General features: G+C 43.2%; 1 protein-coding gene across 2 annotated transcripts in view; it reads right to left on the minus strand.

Moving 5' to 3' along the window:
- The window catches only part of scn1ba (sodium channel, voltage-gated, type I, beta a), a 37534-nt gene extending 13138 nt beyond the window's left edge, over positions 1–24396 (minus strand). For both annotated transcript variants that reach the window (XM_063199497.1, XM_063199496.1), the window contains exons 1-3: positions 21626–24396; positions 8370–8536; positions 5196–5442 (exon numbers count right to left, since the gene is read on the minus strand). In XM_063199497.1, coding sequence (XP_063055567.1) covers positions 5196–5442; positions 8370–8536; positions 21626–21683 — 472 coding nt within the window. In that variant the 5' untranslated portion in view covers positions 21684–24396. The remainder of the gene's footprint in view (positions 1–5195; positions 5443–8369; positions 8537–21625) is intronic.
- Positions 24397–25213: the final 817 nt, after the last annotated feature.

Here is a 25213-nt window from a genome sequence, read left to right on the forward strand (position 1 = left end):
ATTGTGTTTGTGCCGTATTATCTTCACTGAGAGCACAGTTTGAGTCTGCCAAGGGTGTGTCATGACATTAGTTCCCTATTTCTTGCTGTGGCTTTGTTATGCACGCACTTCAGATGAGCACTTAACTTGTACGTCGTTATGAAAATGAACATTCAAATTATACATGTGACGGTGATGGCAAAATCCCCTTCTCATAATCCCTTCTTGGCTAGGTCCACCGTAGTGCATCTCCATTCTTCTAATAATAGTTTCTGTGTAGCACTAGCACCCATTTTGCCAAGCGAAATACAGGTAGGTACTGTATGATTGAAATGACAATAAATACCCACTTGGCCAATAGAAACCCACTAGCTACCTCTGTTGTATTTTAAAGTGCTTAATAAATACAATTGACTTGATTTGACTTGACATGACTGGGCTTTTGGGAGGGAGTTTTTTTGTCCCTCTTCATGGTCGAAACGTTTACTGAATAAAAACACAGGGAGCACAAGCAGCAGCCAGTGTGCATGCTTTTTCTGTATTATCCGTGGGACTTTTTACCCTGCATCTGTAAAGTGCTGGATGTGCGCATACTCTCAATCACAGTTGTTGTCCCCTTATTACCTTTGGACACCACTTTGATGGTGATTGGAATATTATATTATAACTAAATTATATAGTTAGTCAGGACAAAGAGCCCAGGACAAAGTCATCAGAAAGGGTCCCCTTCCCAATACATGCAGTGCAATGATGACCCAATTCTGGGCCTCTTGTCTCCCTGGGCCCAAGACAACTGACCCTTTGTGCCCCCACCCAGTCAGCTTAATGAAAAGGCAATAAAACCCGGCTGGTTATACAGGACTGGGCTGAGGTCTGCCATGCTTGACTATAACCGACTGGGCTTTGGGAAGGGAGTCTTTGTCTTTGTCTTTGTCTGGGCACCAGTTTGGCGGTGATGTCTTTGGAGTATAGTTGGCTCAAAATGTATTAGTCCGGCGGATTAGACACACAAAAGGGCCTAATCGTGCACTTTTGAGTAAAAGCATGAAAATTGGTACACATATCCTTCTCCATATGCTGATTAATATTAGCGTTGGAGGCGTCGCGAAAAATGAAGAATTTTCAAGATGGCCGCCAAATCCAATATGGCCAACCCAAATTAATGAAACTACCTGACACGTTGATGTAAAAGCATGAAAATTGGTACATATATCCTTCTTGATATGCTGATTAATGTTAGCATTGCAGGCGCTGTGAAAACTTTTGAATTTTCAAGATGGCCGCCAAATCCAATATGGCCAACCCATATTAATGAAACTACCAGACACTTTGTAGTAAAGGCCTGAAAATTGGGACACATGTCCTTCTTAATATGCTGATCAATGTTATTGTTGGAGGCGCCACGAAAAATGCTGTATTTTCAAGATGGCCGCCACATCCAATATGGCCAACCCATATTAATGAAGCTACTGTACCTGAAACTTTTTTGTAAAGCCATGAAAATGGATGCACAGTTACTTCTTTATATTCTGATTAATAAAAGAAATAGAGGCATTGCAAGAAAGTTGAATTTTCAAAATGGCCGCCAAATCAAATCTAGCCAACCCATATTAATGAAACCATTGATGAATTTAACACCCACTTTGTAGTAAAAGCATGAAAAATGGTACACATTTACCTCTTGATATGCTGATTAATATTTGAAATGGAGGCATAGCAAATAAATGGAGCCTAAGATCTGGTACCTTTGCTGAGGGATGGAATCCATGCTGTCTTTCAGATCAGAACGATTGTGCAAAGCAGCATGGGATTCCCCAGGTCGTGGTATATCCTATGGCCAACATTAATCAAACTGCCAACAAAGCCTAATTAAAAGATGCACAAACTTTGAATAAATGGTGAATGGCACAGTTGGTGCAAAGTCAACTCTGGGTATGTACATTTGAGAAACCGTGAGTGAATGTTTACTTGTACAGTATTAGGATTCATTATAATAATAGTGTGCAAGATTTGGCTTATGGTGAACCCCCATTTCTGTATTTGTAGTTCAAGGTATGCAAACTATGCATCATATGCAAGGTGAAGTTGATTTGATTTAACCACCATGTTGAGGGGGGACAAGATTTTGTTTTGTTACCTACTGTACAGTACTTGAATGAAGGTTGTGCACATTTATTGCTCAAATCCATTGAAAAAGTGACTAAGATATTTATTGACTCATCAAAGACTACAAATATGTTTCTACTACAAGTACAGAGAAATTTATACTGAGATAAATATAGGATATTTTATGCCCATTTATACATCTATGGGTTGGCCATATTTGATGTGGGGCCCTCTTGAACATTCTTTTGATTTTTTGAAGATGCATGTGTTTTCATGCTTTCGCAGCAAATTGTGCCCTGTAACACAATATGTAACACACTACATATTTATATTTAACATTAGTAGGGTAGGGTTTGATGTTTCGAAATTAGGCTATGTTAGGATCACTTCTAGAGTAATCTTTTTTACGACTATTACTTGTGTGTGTGTGTGTCTGTGTGTGTGCACGCACTTCTCACGTGAACCCTTCTACATTACTATACATATCAATAAGTAGCCTAGAAATCTAGACGCCCCTAGCGACCGCAAATTGAATTTGCTCCCGGGGGCAGTCTAGCGGACCCCGGTCGTTTTGCGAGGCTGAAAGTTATCCGATGACAGGGCCAATCAAATCGCGAGGGGGGCCGGGCTACTTAGTAAACAGGAAACTTTCTAAGAAGAAGCATGGTGTCCGTCCGTGCTACGTACAGCACGAAAGTGCACTTAATTTAAAAAGCCTGGATGATAATACATTTCGTGTCTGACATGGACTGATGTAATAATACACCATGAACTTATCGGACACAAATAGATCACAATACCATTTGATCATTCGATGTTTTAAACTAGCTCGGTAAGCTAAGTTGAGCATTTTACAGGACCAGATAGTCACACGCTATTATCAGACCACTACTGTAGGTGTAGAATGAAATTGCTGCCCCAATTTCTAATAAGACACATGCCATTAAAAACGAGACATTTGGGAGCTTTGAAAGTCTTTGAGTAGCTTACTAAATAGATGGGAATGGCATAGTCTACCAAGCTAGTGGCTAGCTAACCTGTCGTCAATAACACAGAGCTAGGTATCCAGTCTTAATATAACCATTTAACAAGCCCCAAATGGCTCAACATTTCGCTGGTTGATCAAGGAGGGCCATGTGGTTGAAAACGAGGCATTTTTGAACTGTATAAGTGAAAACACGATTTATTAGGACACTTGTTTGTGGCTGTGGTCATCACATGCATTCACTGCTACGACGGCTCGAATTTGCCGCTCCACCTAAAGGGGCCCTCGCTGGCTAGCTAACCTGTCGCCAATAACACAGAGCTAGGTATCCAGCCTTGTATTATATGCCTGCCCCAAATTCTAATAAGATCCATGTCATTAAAAACGAGACATTTGGGAGCTTTGAAAGTCTGTAAGTCGCTTACTAAATAGATGGGAATGACACCTAGAGTCTACCGAGCTAGCGGCTAGCCAATCTGTCGTCAATTACACAGAGCTAATATCCAGCCGTGTATTAGTTATGGGTATACAGCTAGCTAGCTAGCTAACACCGAACATGCCATGTTGACAACAATCATAAATATAACCATTTAACAAGCCCCAAATTGCTCAACATTTCGCTGGATGATCAAGAAGGGCCGTGTGGTTGAAAACGAGGCATTTTTGAACTATGTAAGTGAAAACACGATTTATTAGGAAACTTGTTTGTGGCTGTGGTGATCACACGCATTCACTGCTACGACGGCTCGGAATTGCCGCTTCACTAGACAGCTGTGACGTTACACAGAAGTGTGTGGGGATTGGTTGTTTGCCATCCAATTGCGTGGCGTTGAGTGCTGAAGCAACCGTTTATCCCGCCCACACTGCTGCCCAGCCCTCCTAGACCCTGGTACAGCTTTTTGCTGTACGGGTCTGGCTCGCTAGGCTAATCAATAAGTATATGTGTGCTGATTGCATGCTCCTGCTACAAAGTGCATGGTGGTTTCACTAATATGGGTCAAACATGTTTGATTTTTCTGGAAAATTCAGATTTTTTTCATACCTCCATTCCTAATATTAATCTGCACATAAAGATGTAACTGTGTAGGCTACCAATTATCATGCTTTTACCACAAAGTGCCCGGTAGTTAATATGGGTTGGCCATATTGGATTTGGCGGCCATTTTGAAAATTCTGTGTTTTTCACATCTAATAATCAGCTGAAAAAGAAGGAAATGCTTTCACTACGTGCATAATGGATTCACTCATCTACTATACAATTCCTGTTATATGGGTCGGTCATATTTCATTTGGTGGCCATTTTGAACATTTCAATTTTGGTTTTACGCAACAATTCCATTTCTAACATTAATAGTTACATCATAGAGTATGTATTTACCAAATTTCAGGCATTTATGACGCAGTGCATGATGGTTTCTCACTAATATGGGTTGGCCATATTGGATTTGGCGGCCATCTTGAAAATACAGCATTTTTCGCGGCGCCTCCAACAATAACATTGATCAGCATATTAAGAAGGACATGTGTACCCATTTTCATGCTTTTATAACAACGTGTCAGGTAGTTTCATTAATTTGGGTTGGCCATATTGGATTTGGCGGCCATCTTGAAAATTCTTCGTTTTTCGCGACGCCTCCAACGCTTATATTAATAAGCATAGGAAGAGGTATATGTGTACCAATTTTCATGCTTTTACTCAAAAGTGCATGATCAATTCACCAATCCGCTGGACTATATGTATATCTCAACAAAATAAAATGACAATTAATATTAAAAAAAAGAATGACAATACTGGACGTGACTATACTGAAAGCCACCTCACTGTGCCAGGTCTATGTGAGCAGTGAGCACCCAACCATAGAACAACAGGGCCCTTTCTCATTTTTTTTTGCCAAGAAACATGTCTCGACTCAAAAGCGTTGGAGATTTGTTACTGTTTGCGTCGTGAAACATTCTATAAACTGGTCTGAGGTTTCTCCTGCTTGATAGTAATTGTCTCGTGTTTTTGGGAGTGAGTGTTTTTCTCCTTACCCCGGGGCAATGTTCTATCAACAGCTTCCTTGGCGGAGCTCTCTGAGTGCATTTCTGTGTTGTCTGTGTTCTTGGGAGTGTTTTTTCTCCTTACCCCTGGGCACCACTTTGAGGTTGATGTCCTTGGTGGCGTTGGTCTGGAACTCATAGTTGGGATAGGTGAGCCAGCGGTCGAAGTAGCAGCGGAAAGTTCCGGTGTCGTTGAAGGTGACGTTGAGGATGTAGATGGAACCGTCCTGCACGTCCACCGTGTTCTTGCTGCCGTTCCAGTCCAGGCGATCCACGAAGCGCTCGTCCAGGATGCTGGGGGGCTGCTGCTGACTCGGGTCGTACACGTAGATCTGGACGGGGGCAAGCAGAAAATATTTTCGATTTTTTTTAGGGCTTTTTTGCCTTTATTTCTGACAGGACTGTAGAGGAGAGACAGTAAATGAGTGGGGAGAGAGAGACGGGTAAGGATCAGCAAATGACGCGGGCCTGAATCGAACCCGGGACGCCGGCGTAGTAGCCCAGTGCCCTACGGTAGGGCCAAGCAGATTTTTTTTAAATATATATATATATTTTTTTTTTATTTGACAGGACAGTCGAAGATGGTGACAGGAAGCGAATGGGACAGAGAGACAGGGGAGGATCGGGAAATGACCCCGGCCGGACTCGAACCAGGGTCCCCGTGGGTGGGCATGCAAGCCCAAATGTGGGGGGCTTAGCGCGGTGCGCCACAGCGCCCCCCAGCAGAAAATATTTTAGATATAGTAAGTGGGAGTGCCATGGATCAGTGGGCTAAGGCACTGTACCATGAACCTGGGTGTGGCTCAAGGTCATTTCACGGTCCTTCCCCATCTCTCTCGTCCACTCATTCTCTGACTGTCCTGTCCGAATAAAGGCATAAAAACCCCAAAGGCATAATAAAAACAAAGATATGATCTATGTTTTTTTGTCTTTGTTTCTTTTTTCAGTGTCTTTCCCCTTTATGTCGATGTCTGTCTGTATGTAACGGGGGTGTTCTTCCAAAAAATGCATAGGTCAATTAACCATCACAAGCTTGCTGCACCCTCTTGTAAACCTTTTGCAAAAACATTTGTCAGTCGAATGCTGTTCAGCTGTTCACACAAGCAGTGACCCTTGGTGTTCAGACGCCAAGGCTGAAAATGGAGTTGATCCAGGACAGCATGTCGCGTCAGGCCATCCGCAAAACTGTGTGACCCCTGCCCTGCCCTGACTAGACTCAGAATAGGCAAATGGGGTTCAAAGGTTAAACCCTTGTCTATGTACTCCATTACCTGAGCATGTGGCCTTCACATTCCCTTGAGCAGAATCAAATTACAAAACGAATGTTGGCCGCAGAACTCAAGTAGAAAGGTAGGTAACTACACAGTCATGTACATATAATTCTACATTAGTTTTTATACTTCTATATTAGTTTCCATTGAGCACATGTTTATGTATGTTTATGTATGAGTGCACTTCATGGTGAAGTCTTGAATCTCATTATCCTTGTACAGTATAATGAAAATGAAGGCATTCTATTCCATTCTGAACTATTGTCTTCTTCTATACATCATACGGGGGGGGGGGGGGGGGGGGGTCGACCTTCCTGTATCCTCACCATGCAGATGGGCCTAGTCTCAAAAACTCAACTACATCCTAACACCATTGCTATGAGAATACAGAGAGTCTTCAGTTAAGATAGTGTTTCTCAACGGGGGAGCTACAGCCCGCCAGAGGGCGTTGGGCAGCCCCAGGTGGGCGTTGAGAAGGATACAGCTGAGTGGGGGCGGGGATTAGTTCCCATTAGTCTATTTTATTTTACTTTATAATACTATGGGGGGCGTTGGCTGGCTTATGATGAGGTCAAGGGGGCGTTGTAAGGCTTATGATGAGGGCAAGGGGGCGTTTGTTCAAAAAAGGTTGAGAACCACTGGGTTAAGACATTGTCTTAACCTTTTCTTGTGACAGTAGGCTAATGTTATAACAGAGGCTCCGCACAAATGGGGCTTTGACAGAGTAACCCTGTGTTAGAATACAAAATGTCAGAGAGGTGACATTCAAGGATCTTGAACCCATCTACCATTTGTGTGTATTAATTAATTCCACATGTGACATACCGTGTGTCTGCTATGGCAGAGACAAATAAGGGAGCTACTACACAACATCCTTGGAACAGCACAAGCTTGTCAACTAAGACCTTGGATGGTGATGGAGCATTATCACAAGTTATGTCACCGTTAGATGTTAAGCAATTCTCCTTGACCCAAACCAATGACCTTAAACTGGCAATGGGGTATCATTGTTGCATACCCTGACACGGGTCATCCATTTCATGCAATGTGATCTAAGCTAGACGACAGACAGAGATCCTTGACACAGTGAAAAAAACACAGTGAAAAAAAAGTCTGTCGATAAAACTTTGAGATTGCAAAAGCCTAGCTATTTACTTAACACAGAGTCCCGGCATTGTCCTAATGGCCTCAAGCCATTATGGCGGTGCAATGTCAGCCAAGAGTCAAGACAGAGGAAAAAAAAGCTTGTCATCATAAAAAATGCATGCGCCTGCTCTTTTGTGAGAGATGTATTGCACTAATGTGGCTGCTGACCGGGAGGCTTAATGGACTCTCAACTCACACACTCAAGGGCTCATGCTCTGGGCTCGGGCCGGCACAGAGATAGACAGACTCACTGATCATTATTACAGACATACTGTATGGGCGGTGGTTTCATTACACTGTTCGGATCACACCATTCGATGCATAAAAATGTGCTTAGTAACTCGATCCTTTCTCGGGAGTGCAATAGGAGAAAACATTACGACAGAAAATAGCAGATGCATCCAAAACATAGGTCCAAAACATGAAGTAAGTTGGTGATGTGAGGGGGGGTCCTTTAACGTGCACTGTGTAATATTTTAGTAGTTTCTTTCCAGAATTCATGCTGCGCGTTCACAAATGTTACCTTTTTTACATATACGTCAAATTCTAAGTATGCATTATGACTGGGAAAATTGCACTTTTTATACATGCAAAAGGGGGAACTTCATGTCCACCATTTTGATTTTTCAGAAATAGGCCTTTTTAGCTACAAAACTTGCTGTACTTTGGTCATACTAGTAAATATTATCTTATTACTTGGTAAATATTCATGAAATGATCAAATTTGGCAATTGGCCGCACAGTTTCAATGAGCAGCATAGTTGCAATACCTACTCTGGCCACAATCCTATACATTACACCTTTAAGAATAAGGTTGGGGACCACTGGTGTAGCCTACTCACCGGCGAGAACTCACTCTCCCCCTTGGGCACGAAGTACCAGCTGACGGTGGCGCGGGCCTCCACCTCTCCCCTCATCTTGCAGGAGATGCAGCCCAGCTTGAAGCCCGAGCCCGCCACCGCCTCCGTGTCCGAGTCCACCTCCACGCACGCCGACTTCCCCAGGGGAGCTGAGGGAGAGAGGGGGAAGACCATAGACCCGTACAGAGTGGTTACTACCGACACTCAATGCCCTCCGCGGGCTGCTCATTTAGGGCAGGGCCCAGTCTCCTGCAGTGGACTTCTGGACTAGTTCGGGACTAAAGTGTGACAGCGTGTGACCGTTTCTCTCTTCTCTGCAGTCAAAAGTTAGTCCGAGACTAGTCTGCATTCCAGTATAGAAAACTTGACCCTTTTTTAGCATCACACACCATCGTTGTCTCATTATTTTCAACTTACCAGGGTTATCTACCATTGTGGTCATATACTATGGGGTTATTTTAGTTTTTCTGCATGTGACTGGCTTACTGTAAAAGGTTTGTTTGTTTGAAAGAGGTTTGACCTTATTTTGCTGCAAGCACTTCACATCTACTGTATATTCAATGTTCGCAATGGGGCCATGAGACAAAACAGAAACTTCAGACGTTAGTCTTCTGCTGCTCATTTGCGTGCGCATTCCCATCGCTTACATTCGCATGCTCTTTACGTGTTTGTGTTCTCTTTTTTGGCTGCTTTTAGTCGTGGTTCTGGGAGCTCATATCAAGCCATGTTTTAGTCTGGCATAGTTTATTTCCACTCATATACAGAAGGCGACATCTCTTTTTAGTTCCCAATCAAACTGTGCTGTGCGTCAACACAACCAGTGATGATTTGCTTTGAAATACTGCCAATTATTTAGCAATGAAAGCCACGTTTCCTTCTTGAGGGGAAATAAATATAGCTGGCCAATGCTTGATTTGTATAGTCTCTTGCAGTCTCTTAGCCTGGATGTGTAACTTATCTACAATCATATATAGACGCCTGGGTCTATATATGCCATTAAGAAGACACACACATCATCGGCAGAGTGTAACACACCTGTGCGTCCAGGTGCCTCTCACAACGCACTCTGCAGTTTCGACTGGTGGCCCCTGCATTGCTGCAAACATATTTAACAGGAACACTAAACTACTAAATGTCCTCTTACTGTAGTTTAACTCAGAGTCTTAGTGTATGAACATCTGTGATTGCTGATGTGTTGTCACTTGTCAGGATCACAATAGAAGCACACAAATTGCATCTCTGTTACACAATCACACTGCTGACACAATCATCCATAGCCTTCATCTCTTTGCACTGAACTGAACAACCAATGGAATTCACGGGAACTGAATAACATGTAAGTATTTCTGAATTCTACACAACATTCAGGGGAAGGGATGAAAGAGGGGCGGGATTAAACAAGAGTTAAAGTTGTTGCGCAACTCTTCTGAGGCAGTTTGGGAGAGTAGAAGGAGAGAAACAGAGGGACACAGGGGGAAAGGAAAGCACAAAAACGGATAGTTATTTAGAATTGGAATGACCATGTAGCACTTCTCACTAACAGTTGCATAATACCAAGCTGAATAGATGCAGGGAAACTCAAGACAAAAAAAGAGTAAATATTGTCTCAATTGAGGTGCTCCAATCAGAGACAAAGAAGGTAGGCAGGGGTGGGGAGAGAAAAGGAGAGAAAAGGGGGGAAAGGAAAGGAAGACAGGAAAAGAGTTACAAACAAAACTACAACATCGTCTAGCTCACAGTCACAGAATGCTGGAAAAAAGAAGGAGAGAGCCTGCATGAATTCAGAGGGAAAAGAGACAGAGAGAGAGAGACAGGAGCATACACGGTGAGTGCACACAGAAAACCACAACTGGAACCTCTGATATTAGAGATGTCGTATGAACAAAACACACACAGGACACAGAAACACGTAAAAGACAACAGCAACAGCAGAGGACAGGGCACATACGTAGAACATTGTACAGTGAAGTTAACACTGAAAACACACAGAGAACAAGGACAGTGAAAATAAACAGCATTGTAGACAGAGGACCATATTGTTTAGAGTCAGCCATGTGAAGAGATGACAAAGAGGATGGACAGACAGAGACACATCATGAGACGACAAAATAAGGAAGGAAGAAAATAGTGCCTACTACAGAATACTGTACAACATGTTGCTCCATTCTTTTACCTTACACCATTCTGTCAATTTCGCTTTGCATAGGCCTACCGGTATACAACACTGCGGTCAACAGTGGTAGCCCATTTTTAGAATTGTGCCTTGAGATGAATTAAATAGTTTACTTTGAAAAGGTCTGCACAACTGAAGAGTTTCCCGAGTAACTTGAACCCAGTTTTCCATATTGGCCTGCCCGAGATTTTTGACTTGATGTTTGCATGCTATTGATACTTTCTTAATTTCAGAATAGGCCATAAAAATGGTAACACTTTGACGTGATCTACAAAAGGGTGTCATCATGTAACCGAATGACACGACATGTGAGGAACATTAATGGCACATTAGTGATGTTAATGACTGTTGTCAAAATATGTCATTCGATTTTCGGAATGTCATGATATCCAAACAACGTGAATTTGATATTCCAAAAAAACGGAATGACACATTGTGATATAACACTCATAAATATATCAATAATGTGTCCTCAATTAATGTTCCTGACAGGTGTCATGTTGTTCTTATGCTGGTTACACTACACCCGTATGTAGACCATGCCAGTAAACGTGTTTCCAAAAAACATGAGGCATCCCAAATGCATGCGAAGGCCTGATGTCACCCACCACCAGCCTTCTCTTTGGCCTCTGTGGTACAGTAAGTGAACAATCACACACGACACACTCATCCCCTAATGCGAGCGGGGACAGATTACGTTATCATCACAACACATCTGTCCCAAAAGGACCAGATTATGTGGCAGAGGCAGAAACTCGTAATCTGGTGACCTTTAATCCATGACATCGGGTTGACGCGGCAGCACCCGTTTAACACACCAAAAAATGGCCTCAAGTTTGGCTGCCTACATGCTTGCCTGCCTGCCTGAAAAGAGGTCCAGTAATCAACTACCCTCACTGACAAGGCTGTTTGTGTTGGAAACAATGGTCTGTACAATGCATCACTACCCAAGCAGCAGTACATTTCATCAAGAGGCTTGAAGCCTGACGTGAACTAAGGTGGTATTTTAAAAAACAAGCATGGTTACCAACCTACAGTTTTTTTCCATGTGAGCTGAAAGTTTGTTATAGCTGGTGTTACCTAACCTGAGTCCTGCTAGATGAATGGGGTCCGCCTTGCTCCACGTACATTCATCTGGAGCTACGCCATATGCATAGGTCTGTCTACTAAGGTGGCTTTATTAAAAGAAAAGGTAACACTTTATTTTAGGAATACATCTATTAGCACTAATACATACAATGTGCCTGTATAAGTAATTTATAAGGCATGTACATAGCAAAATCAAACATTTGTTAGGCATGTATTCGCAAATGTCTTGTTCATGCACAATAAGGGATTTATTACCAATTTAACCTAAGGACCTAGTATGCCTTAGCGTTTGCTTAGTACATGCCTTACAAGGTACTTCTGCTGGCATTAACATTGTATGTACAGTATTAGTGCTAATAGATGTATCCCTAAAATAAAGTGTTGTCAAAAAATCCTTGCACGTGATTGGGGAAACACTTTCTGACATTTTTAATGAGGTGCTACTTTCGACTACTCACAGATTAAAAAAAATATGTATGTATAATGTGTCAGGACTGGGTTTGGCTGAAGTGATATTCAGTTTAAAAAACTTGATATCTGTAACACATACTGTATCTGTTGTTGGATTACACACAATCGACCATAACCAAAACCCCTTCAAATTCATAGGATGAAGAAGCAACAGGACTGGTCTGATTAGACGTAGACGAAGATGCACTGTGATAGTTATTCTGAACCAATGTACAGTAGGACCCACTGACTCTGTACTTGTGTTTTCTTGACTGCATAATGTAAAGCCCTTGCATGGCCTGGGCAATGTCCATTAACCCCTTAATGCACGCTGTACGTCCAGTGGTGCGCTGTAATAGTCATTGAATTGTAACTACCATAGCACTACAATACTATGACACAACACAGGCCCATCAGTAATGCAACACGACTTGGTCATTACCATACTGGTAACAACAAATGTATAAAGATACGTTTTAAGGGGTTATCATCCACACATCAACACCTCGGGAGTCTCATGGCAACCTCCTGGTATTCGCAGAGAATGGCTCCGGAAAAGTAACAAAATCCTATAATAAGAGCCACATATTTTATCCCATTCTATGTGTACACTGTGTGACTTCCATGAGCCTAGTATATACCATACTGTAGTGGGTTAGTCACTACCATAAAACGCCCTTCCTGCAATACCTCCCTCAGGACCACAGCAGACGACACAGCAACCACATGGCAACAGCACAAGGCAGGCCAGCCGACGTATGTATGGCTCCCATGGCCAACCTTTCTTTCTTTTCTTTTTCCGCTCGTCACCTGACAGATGTACAGAGAGACCAGAGCAGTATCCAGGGGAAATGCCAAGCCTCCGTGACACGCCCTCTAGGGAAGCACTGTATTTTCCATGCAAGTGCAATGCCTCCTATTTTGCTCAAGATAAACATCAACGACAAAAGTCATGCACGCACACGCGCACGCACGCACGCACGCACGCACGCAGAGTCAAATGCCAAAGCCGAAGACACAGCCTCAGGGCACCTAGGTATCTTCTCGGATCGGTGTATAAATTGGATTGTTGGCGCTGGTAGTTGAGTGATATTCAAACTCTAACAGATTTACATATTTCAGAGATAGAAGTCTGAAAAAGGAAAGAGAGAGGGAGAGAGGGAGAGAGAGAGAGAGAGAGTATGTGTGTTATTCACATCCCGTCATCCTTTATCCGCGTCCCATCATCTCTCTTTTTGTTTCACATCTGCTTCAGTCCTTCAGTCAAATGAATATTTCATAATACGTCCAGAATGCAGAAATGATATTATCTACTGATTAAATGTTCTCTCGTTTTCTCTCTCTCTCTCTCTCTCTCTCTCTCTCTCTCTCTCTCTCTCTCTCTCTCTCTCTCTCTCTCTCTCATCTGTCATGATGTTTTACTGTAAAAAAACAAACAAAAAACAAATCACCAGAAATCACCACATGTGCAACAACAAACACAGATGTCTACAACCATCCAGGGGTATTGCACAGCGGACCATACCAAACCTCAATTCACATAACATCACCGCAGCCATATGAGTACACTGGAGTGATATTTCTAGCTGGAGATAAAAAGAAATACATTAGGAGTCGTTGTGATCTTATTGGCTATGCATGTCTCCAAGTGGTTGACTCTCCTTCTCCATCCTTTTCTCTCTCTCGCTCTCGCTCTCTCTTGCTCTCTCTCTTTCCCTCACTCTCTCTCACTCTCTTTCCCCGCTCTCTGTTACACATGTCCTTTCTTTTAGCTTTACCCTCCCTACTCTTAAATGATTCATGGACACATTTCCTCTGTGTCTCGACGAATGGACACACGGCTCAGTTTCAAAAACAGCCTTCTATGTCTTTCGCTCCACATCTACACATGTATTTATTTATCTATCCATTCATTTGTTTGTTTGTTTTTTTGTGTTTGTGTGTTGGCTATTTTGGGTTAACACTCCAGCTGTGGCACTAAGGCTTAGCCTGTCTCAAAACACAAGGGGTGGTGAGTGGCAAACAATCATTGATGCCTTAGACCAGTGGTTCTCAAGCTTTTTTGAACAAACACCCCCTGGGCCTCATCACAAGCCTCCTAACACCTCCTTGACCTCATCATAAGCCTGCCAATGCCCCCCTTAGTATTGAAAAATAAAAAATAGGTATGGGTATTTAGGTGGATGAAAGTTGGTGGGTGTGGATATATGGTTGGATGGATGAATGTGTGCTGATGTGAGTGGGGGAGTGAATGTGGGGTTTGTGAGGATGGATGGATGTAGACCTGCAGATGGGAGCAAAAAGAAGGGTTAAAAGGGTGGGTGGGGTGGAGTACATGAAACAGTGTGTGTGTGGTTTTTATTTATTTAAATTTTTTTTAATTAATCAATTTATTTATTTATTTTTTCTATGTACCGTTTTCTTATGTCTGTTTTGAAATAATCACAAGTGGGGAAAAAAAAAAAGAAAAACTGAAAATGTGTTTATAAATGAATGATTGTTCTGAACTTGAATGAACTTGAATGAACTTTGAATGAACACAATAAAGTATTTAAAAAAAAATAAAAATAAAAAATAGACTAATGCCCCCCTGTGGGAACTAAGACCTGCCCCCACTCAGCTGCATCCTTCTCAACGCCCCCCTGGGGCTCCCAAACGCCCCCTGGGGGTCTGTACCGCCCCCGTTAAGAAACACTACCTTAGCCGGTACAACAAAACAATGCCAAATATAGCTGCAAGCAGCAATGCGGGGCCAAGCAGTAAACTTGCCAAAGTCGCCACGGCAACAGAAGGAACTGCAGCGCCCCCTTTGGTCCAAATCTCGCCAATGTTGGTGTGCATTCCTTGGAGGGGAGTGTGCTCACATGAACCAAGTTTATGTGAATGCAAAAAATAGCTAAAAGAATCTGACAAACGTTTGCTGAGATATGACCTCACTTCCTGTTTTGCCACTTTTACGACAATTTTGATTGGCTGTCACCTCCAAATGATAAGAGGTATCAACAAATCTTTGACAAAAATTGTGTGACAAGTAGCATTTTATTGAATTTTACAAAATTCAAAATGGCGGAATTTCCCTTCTGCGTTGACATAACTTCATATAGTGCGTTGAATTCGGCTTGGCCCAAGGATTCTAGTGATAATAATATATTGTACATCGTGCATATGGTTTAAAAGCTACAGGCAAAAATGTAGCTAAAATTTTGACCTGCTGGTGGCGCTACAGAGTTTGAGCTGGGGTTCTGATTTTTTTTTGTGGTAGGTCATGGGATGGAGTACTATGTGTGCACAAAATCCCAACCTAATTCAACAAACAGTTGCTGAGATATGACCTCACTTCCTGTTTCACCACTTTTACGACAATTTTGATTGGCTGTCACGGCAAAACGATAAAAGATATCTAATATTCCTTGAGACCCCGTGTGTAGCTCAGTCCAGAGATACTATATACCAAGTTTCATGTGAATTGGTCAAAAATTGCGGGAAAAATTGCATTTTTATTGAATTTTACAAAATTCAAAATGGCGGGAAATGGATCATTGCGTTGGATTCGTCTTGGCTCAAGGATTCCAGGGATACCAAGTTTATGAAAATTGGCCCAGCGGTTCAAAAGTTACAAGCAGAAATGTACCTGCAACTTTGACCTGTTGGTGGCGCTAGAGCGTTGGGGCTGGGGACCTATAAATTGCTGTGGGTAATGCTGAGCCGGGCCCGAATGTGTGTGCCGATTTACAGCATTTTCCTACGTACGGTTCTATGGGCTGCCATAGACTTGCTAAGGAGAGGAAAGGTGACATAATAAGAATACCAGCTAAAACAGTAGGGGCCTTCGCCAGCTTCGCTGCTTGGCCCCTAAAAAATTGCAGCTGTGCTGTGCCCCCTAATCCCTCTAAAATGAAGGCTGAGATTTCTTTGCAAAAGTCTCTTTTTTTAGATGCTTTCTCAAATTGCAGTGCAAGAAACAGACTGCTTGCATTGTTGCTGTTTGTCCTTTGTCCTCTGCTCTATACTAGGCACACTCTCCATTTGTACACCTATACCCTTTTACTCCTTCACTGTCTTTTTACTCGCTGTCTCTAATGTACACTGACAATATTAAAGAGATGCGTTGGGATTTCTGTCTATCATTATCATGCAGAGTCGTATGAAAAGACGGGTACAGGCAATCACTTCCGGAACTTATTTGAGTGAATTTCTGGTAGGAATTTCTGTGGAATAAGCTCCAAAGAAATAAACTTAACTGAGTTTTTGTAAAACAGTACACGCACAAGCACACGCACACACACACACAAACCTACAGAGAAAAAAACACTGTACGGTCCTTCCTCAAATACCTTTAACACCTCCCCCCCCCACACACACACACCACAGCAAACAGACAGCTGCTTCAGAAATGCTGAGCAGCAGCGGATGTCAACTACACTCAATGGACAGCGATACATCCTCATAAAACATATAAGTGCACACACACACACACACACACACACACACACACGCACACACGCACGCACACACACACACACACACACACACACACGCACACACGCACGCACACACACCCCAAAATAAGGCATGCACACACAAAGGCACACACATGCATGAAATTAAGATAACAAACCCAAACAAACAACTGAATAAACTCACAAGTCATAAGGCCTACATTTTCCATCATGAAGCCTATGTGTTCATAAGGGGAGAAATAATAACACATTATACAGTTAGGGTTAGTGGAAAAACTCTATGTGTGTGTGTGTGTGTGTGTGTGTGTGTGTGTGTGTGTGTGTGTGTGTGTGTGTGTGTGTGTGTGTGTGCGTGCGTTTGTGTTTTCCATGCTGTGCAAGCCCAGTGGGAGCTGGTGTGTGAAAACGCCATGACATCATTGGGCAGTCATTCACACTGAGAACCCCTCAAAGCACACACACACACACACACGCACGCACGCACGCGTGCGCACACACGCACACGCGCACGCACGCACACACACAGATGCACGCTGATTGATGAGTGATGTGTGCTGACTGGTGATTTCCACTGTGTAACAGTACTGTATGGACAGACAACAGGACAAGATGACTTCATCATTTTGACCCAGACAATGAAATGAATAAAAAATATACATAAAAGAACAAGACAACACAAAACAGACCAAAATAAGAATTCTGGTATAATAACCATTAACAAACACACGCTTCCATACATGTATATAATTAAAAGGATTTTCTGGATACACAGGTCTGCCTCTCATACTTAACATGCAACACCAACAGGCATATTGCAGAAAGACTGGATCAGCAAGGTATATTATCTTTAGGCACCACCCCCCCCACCCCAACACACACACACACACACACACACACACACACACACACACACACACACACACACACACACACACACACACACACACACACAAACAGGCACTGAGGCATGCACAGACGCACGGACGGACACATGCACACACACACACACACACACACACACACACACACACACACACACACACACACACACACACACACACACACACACACACACACACACACACACACACATACATACATACGACCCATCTGCCAGGCAGTCTTTTGTGAAGCACACCTCCGCAATCACATCCACAAACATCCATGTGAATAGCTATTGGATATATGACCTTGACAAAGGGGCAGGGCAGTAGAGGAAAGAGGAGAGGAGAAGAGAGGAGAGGAGAGGAGAGGAGAGGAGGAAAGAGGAGAGGAGGAGACTTGAGAGGAGAAGACATGAGTGTGGAGGGAAGGAAGGGAGGGGAGGGGAGGGGAGGGGAGGAAAAGAGAGAAGAGAAGGTAACTTACATGAGAGGAGAGGAGAGGAGAGGATGAAAGTGGGGAGGATAGGAGAGGGCAGAGAGGAGAGGAGAGGACCTGAGAGCTCAGAGATTATCTGTCCGCCCCTGCTGGAAATATCCTGTTTGATATCCAGGTTGTTTTGTTTTTAATCCAACAGCCATTAAAAAAATTACATGAGATAATTCTCAGAGAACAGCACACGGAGCTCAACAGGGGGGGGTCCAACCAGATATCCCTGTCAGGTTGACTTAAACATGTTTGTCCTATTACATATCGCACAGCAAAATGTGCAGTGTTTAATCAACACTTAGCCTATATTATTACGCCATGGACACATGGCGATGAGCAAAGCAAAACAAGTCAAAATTCAATGTTTCATTCTGACCACTCAACAAGTCAAAGCAGCGAGTAAATCAAATCAATTGAAACATTCATGTTGTGGATTTGATTGGTCGTCACTGGCAAAATGTTCTCCTCATTTGCATTAAATTGAACTTGTTTCAATATCAGAAATAAAATCTGAATATTCCGCTCCTCGGCATGGAACTGTGCTTAGTAACACCTGTCATTTTCAAGGTCTTGGGACATGGACATGGACTTGCACTTACGTAAACAACAACGCAATACAGTTAGGGACACATATTGAACGAAATGTCACTGGAAGGTCTTCCTTCATTAGGTTGAAAGTGTCCCCCGTCCCTGTGAGCTGATCTCAGGTCAGGGCTGGCCACTGATCCTCCCCCTTGCCATCGATCAAGCGCCCAATCTCATTACTCGTGTTCAAAAAGGCACATGGTGATAAAAAAACACTTAGGAAGAATTGCTACATCAATTTCAATGCATCCATCCAGACACTCTTACAGCTATAGAGAGCTACAATAGCAATCACTGTCTGTGCCCTGCACACAGACAAATATGGGCACACATATACTATACCTCCAACTGTACTGTACTGTACTGTACTGTAAAATGGGGTGATGGGGAAGTTTGTTGCACAGCGGCCATGTCTGTTCCAGCCAAGACTAAACTCAATTCATCCTTAAAGCACAGGCCTACAGGCCATGAAAAGAACTATACAAAACAGAAGTATTATTATTATTATTACAACAATTCTCTACAAAGGCAAAGGGCAGTAAGAATGTTAATTTAGAAATGGATGTAAATTGTCAACTTCACAATTGAGGAAAGTTTTCACACTGCTCAGTCAACCACATTGCAGTGACAATGTTTTTGGGTATTTTATTGGTAGGAAAAAAACCTGTTCTCACAAGATAACCTCACAATCTCATAGACCAAAGAAGGCAAAGACAACTCGACCAATTACAAAATAATGCAATGAATGCCTTGCAGGACCGTTCTATATTATGCAATCCATTTTTATTACAGAGCTTTTCTCACACTCTTGCCAAAAATTGCCAGTGTGACATCTCAAACACTCTCTACATTTCTATCTGTATCCCCCGGCGTAACCTGACAAAAGCAGGAGACTTTTGGGTCTATCTGCAGCAGCCTTTGGGATTTGGCACGGATCCAGTCCAGTGAAGATTCACAAGGAGAAGGGATCACAAGTGCAGTAGTAGGGATGACAGAAACGTTCCCTCAGAGGTCCTCTTTTAAAAGGCTTTTGAGCCTTTCTTTTTCGAGATAGGAGAGGGGAGGAGAGACAAAAAGCAAGTTGGGGAAAGAGAGATGGAAAAGGATCGGCATATGACCCGGACCGGAATCGAACCCGGATCCCTGTCTGACATAGCAGTCCAGTCCCTTAGAGTCTCTCTGCGAGACGTCGTCCTCATTCCCTCCTCTCACTGCTCGTCTCATCTTGATGACAAATGACATGTCCATTACATCATTTATCAGTGCCAGCAAGATGGGCAGGCGTATGGCAACACTGTATAATACAATGGTCCCTTAGGGTCTGTGGTCAGCAAAACATTAGGCCTTCAAAGAAAGTGCCCATAACCTGCCTTTCTTGAAGAGGAAACAAAGGTTCTCCTTATGTCTTATGTTAAGAAAGTCACCTAGGTGTTCTTCCCAAAAGATTGCATTCTGATGCTGACAGTGTAGCTTTCAAAGTGAGGAACGGTTTACAGTTTACTCCCACTCAAAACCAAATACATGTACTTGTGAAAACAACCCACATACCATCTCTGAAAACAAGAACATCACTGTACAGACAACACGACTCAAAGTAACACTCAATTTTCCTCGTTGTAGAAAACATGGTTGGTTGATTGTTCCCCTTTGGCTTCCAGCTCCTAATTGTACCTAAATGAGAGCAGATATAGTGTTTGACAGTTGTCACTCACACATTCCCCCGTGTTTACCCTCACACATGTTGTCAACAAGCTGTCATTGACATATTTCTTTCATGACGCAAGACTTGAGGGGGAATCATGAAGGCATGTGTAGTGGGAGAGTTGCCATAAATTTGTTTGTGTGTGTGTATGTGTGTGTCTATGTGTGTGTGTGTGTGTGTGTGTGTGTGTGTGTGTGTGTGTGTGTGTGTGTGTGTGTGTGTGTGTGTGTGTGTGTGTGTGTGTGCGCGTGCGTGCGTGCGTGCGTGCCTGTGTGTGTGTGTGTGTCTGCATGTTTGGCCATTCTGCCAATGGCACAGTCTACCGTACGTGTCCCCCATTTTGCCAACATCTTGTGATTGGACCTAATCACTGGCTTATTGCATTACGTCCCTTTAGACTGGGCCATCTGGGAAGGTGGGCGACAGTGACACGCAAAACACACACACGCACGCACACACACACCATAAATAGATGGATCGCTGACTTGGTATATCACCACATCTCCATGAGACGCAATATGCACACGAATGTTCCTCATAAACATCAAACAATTCTTCCTTTCAAAGATATACTTCATCTCCGGCATGGACAACCCAGAGAAATTTCAACACATTTCAAACATCTCCAATACACACAATGGTAACACCTCAGTCATCAACACCTCATGTGGCTTCCTGTCAAATACTGTATATACGTTTCTACTGTACTGTATATAAAGAAACACACACACACACACACACACACACACACACACACACACACACACACACACACACACACACACACACACACACACACACACACACACACAAAAGGCTCGTTTTAAAACTGTTTTACCACCATCAAATGTTCAGTCAACTTCATGAAAACGTTTTGCAGCTGTCAAAAACACTTACAGAGACAGAGAGACTTTATGAACACTTCACAACACAGATGGGAGGAGAAACAGAGGCAGGGTGAGAGAGCGTGAGAGCGTGAGAGAGAGAGCGAGCGAGAGAGCGAGAGAGAGAGAAAAAGAGAGAGAGAGAGAGAGAGAGAGAGAGAGAGAGAGAGAGAGAGAGAGAGAGAGAGAGAAAGCAGAGGTGTCAGAAGGTATAAGTAAAACTAAAAGTCATAGTGTAAGTACACTGGCACATGATATTACATAGATGTGACACCATTTACTCCATTATACTCAGGTACACAAAGTACACAGGTCTACTGGTTACTCAGATAAGTTACCTGTACTGGAAGGAAACTGTGATGTTTCATTTAAAAAAAAAAAATCATACTACTTTTGACACCTCTTACAGAGAGAGAGAGAGAGAGAGAGAGAGAGAGAGAGAGAGAGAGAGAGAGAGAGAGAGAGAGAGAGAGGTGGCCCATGCATGCCACAGCAGTGGTGATAAACATAAGGAGTCTACTCACCGTGGAGCGCATAGAGAACGAGGGGGATCAGCAGCAGCCGCAGAGACGACATCATCATTACGGAGAAGAGGAAAAGATGTCTCTCTCTTTCTCTCTGTCTGTCTCTCTTTCACTCTCAGACACACACTCTTCCACTCCCTCTAACACACTCTTTCGTGTTCTCCCTCCTTTTTCCCACACTCCCAGACTTCTTCACACACACACTCTCTTTTCACACACAGACTATCTCACAGGCGCAAACACATATGAACACACACACTCTTTCACGCTTTCATACGCACACACACACACGTGTAAGCGTGTGAGTGGTCAAACACTCCAGGTAAGGCCCGTCTTGAGGGCCTCTGACCCGCTCCAAATGTGCTGAGAACAAACAAACAAACAAACAAACAAACACAACAACACAAAGAAAGGGAAAAGGAGAGGAAGAGGAGAGGAAGAGGAAAGGAAGAGGAGACAAGTGGATCCCGACGGGACCCCTGATTGCCGGCGAAAGGAGGAGTTGAGAGTGGGGGAAGATGGAGTCTGTCTCTGTGTGTGGGGAAAGAAAGGGAGGGAGGGAGGGAGGGAGTGTCTCAGCCTCTTCCTATTCCCTTCTTCACACTCTCGTCCTCCCTGATGCCAAGTGATGTGGGGCCGGGGGGGGTGCCGTGAGTTGGTGTGGGTTGCAGGGTTGGAGGGTTGAGGAGTTGCGCTGTGGGATGACACTGCCAAGATGCCTGCGCTTTTAGTCCACTGGACAATTTCTTTGTTTTTTTTTTACACCTTTGTCGCTTTTCTCTTGTCTGTTCTTGGTTCCGTATTTAAGTTGTTACTGTTCAGGCGTCAGTGTTTTACTTCCGATAAAAGTTCTTTTTGTACACCTTCGAGGTTTTGGTCACAAACACAGTCCTAAGTTCTTGGTTCCGACTGACAGTTGTTACTTTTCAAATGTCAGTGCTTAGTTCCGATAAAAAGTCTGTACATCTGTGTTGTTTTGGTCACAGATACAGTTCTCAGTTCTTGGTCATTCTTAGTTCCAGTTCAAGGTCCGTACATATGCACCTGTGATGTTTTGGTTTCAGAGACAGTTCCCAGTTCTGGATCTCAGTTATCAGCACTGGAACTCAGTTCTTAGTTCTGGACCTCGGCTCTCAGTTCTCAGTTCCGTATGTCTCGTTCTGTCTTGGCAATGGTTGTGCTTCTAGGTTGTCCCTTTGGTGTCTGATTGCTCCGTGAACACACAAAAAAGGAGTGGTAGGCAGGCGTGCGGTCCTCGGGTTTCAGCCAACCTGCTCTCTAAGCCTTTGTTCATCTATTTATAATCACAGACGACAGTGATGGGCCAGAACCCTCCAGACTCTTTGTTTAGTTTGTCTATTTTTTAAAAATGTCTGTTTTCAATGCCTCACCTCTCACATGATCGCACCAACATAACGCACAGGAAGACTACTTTATGAGGCTTATGGTTCAAAAATAAATTATTTAAATGTGCTATCAATGTCCAATGGAGTTTGTGCAAAGTGAGGAAGACAATGGTGTTGTAATTTCCAGAGATGGGCGATGGGTTTGAAATATATATAGGCCTCTGAAATATATATTATTCTATTATATCTCTTGTGGATTCTATTCCAATTTGTAGCTTTGATAATGTGACTGACCTGAGTGTAAAGCTTGGGCGAGTAAGAAATTCACAGTGAGTGAGTTGTGACTAAATGGAAGCATGAAATTAGTGTCTTTGGATAAGGACGTGCATTACAGATCCCAAACTATTGCTGCTGTCTGGTCATATTGCTCTTTACTATGTACATCGATTAACTACGCCTGTATCGAATAATAGTCAGGTTATACAATAATAATAATAAAAGAGCTAATGCATGCAACACATGTCAATATCAGTCTTCTTTGAGCATATACACAAAAGAGAAAAGGAAAGCAAATCTGCTGGTGTTAAGTCCCAGCTACAGTGTACCTGTCTCTCGTGGAATGGGAACTGGCCAGTTGCACATCCAAGTGTGAATTTCCGCTTTTAATCCACATTTATCCACACACGGCGACGCACCACATGCGCTGTCGAAGCTATTCGATGCTAGAACGCTTCAATCTTATTGCGCGGAGCTCTGACATTCACGGGTGCCGAGGACAGATGTTAACGGCTATTTAGGCTATTTACTTACACCACGCAGTGGCATTTAGCCAGTATATAGCCTACATTTACCAATACGATGTATAGGCATAAAGGGTGGTGTTTACTCCACTGCTCTGTCGACAACTACGTGATGCTCAGAGTCTGTGCCACTGTTTTCAAAATGCACAGACTTCCAAGTTATCGGTGTCAGATGGTTTAAACGTAGGTGTGATAGGCCTAAATAACCTAATATACACAATTTCAACACCATCGACCTAAACCCTTACCCGTCACATTATCTTTTGGTCACCGAAAGGACCGCATTCCGCCACCGAAACCTCTCCATATTAATCATTTCACATTTTCCTCGTTATTCCATCCGATTCTCGACCGGAACTGCCGTAGACTGGGCTATAACCTCTCCGATAGGACAGTCAAATCATTCCGTTAGTCACTCTGCACAACACCCTCGGAGCAGCACGATATCAGGGAAACGAGGGCCTATCACATTAGCACAGGAGAAGTAAATTCCGGAGCCGTAGTTCACCCTCGACAGACGGAAGAAATCTCTCAGAAGGCGCAAGCCGTTCCTTTGGCATGTGACGGATGCGCGCAGCTCGGGGAAAAACGGGTGCGTCGGTGAACGCGAATGGTGTGCAGGGGATGCTGCTAATCTAATCAGCCTTTGGGATACGGAGAGGAGAGGGCGTGGGGGAGGAGTACAGAGAGTGATGCATTGCGGTAGCAGGATGGAGGGGGCTTGGGGTAGGGGATGTTAGATGGGTGTTGTTATAGTAACGTCCAGTCTATCCAGTGGTCCACCTGCAGAATAAGTGTCGCCATGAAGTAGCCATATAATAGTAGCCCATATAGCCTACTAATGTATGGAATAGTAGTTGGAATCCTCTGCTTCTATTCTTATAATGGAACCTTCGTAGGCCTAATTATAACCAGTGGTAGTCGTAAATGTCACCCACCTGCCTATTAGGATGCTTGGACGAGGTGGGTAGGGGCAGAAGATGTAAAGCCAAAATCCTAGTCCCTAGGCTACAGTTTGCAGGCCGGAGTGTCATAATTATCAGCTAGGAAGAAAGGACAGCATGTCTACCAACTGTACTAAACTTGACCAATGCAATTTTCAGTAGGCCTAATAAATCTTGTCACAATTCTGCGATTTTTCACTTTTGGCCAATCAAGGACCCCCTGCCATATCTAGCATGTGCATTAATCCGGCCCTGCAAGCAGCAAGCAGGAGATTTGTAGGGAAATTGTGGTTGTTGTTGGGACAGTAATCTGAATCATGCTCCATGAAATGTTAAATACTTTACCTCAGCCTCAACATAAGCCAATAATCGCTTCAAAGCTTTGGTTGAGGAAAACAATAGAAAACAATAAGGCAAGAGAAGGCACTGCTTGTCTGTGATTTACAAAGGTCTGAAGAGGGACGAATATTCGATTTATTTTCATCATGTGTATTGATT

The sequence above is a fragment of the Engraulis encrasicolus genome, chromosome 5 (genome assembly GCF_034702125.1).
Source record: "Engraulis encrasicolus isolate BLACKSEA-1 chromosome 5, IST_EnEncr_1.0, whole genome shotgun sequence".
Taxonomy (NCBI): domain Eukaryota; kingdom Metazoa; phylum Chordata; class Actinopteri; order Clupeiformes; family Engraulidae; genus Engraulis; species Engraulis encrasicolus.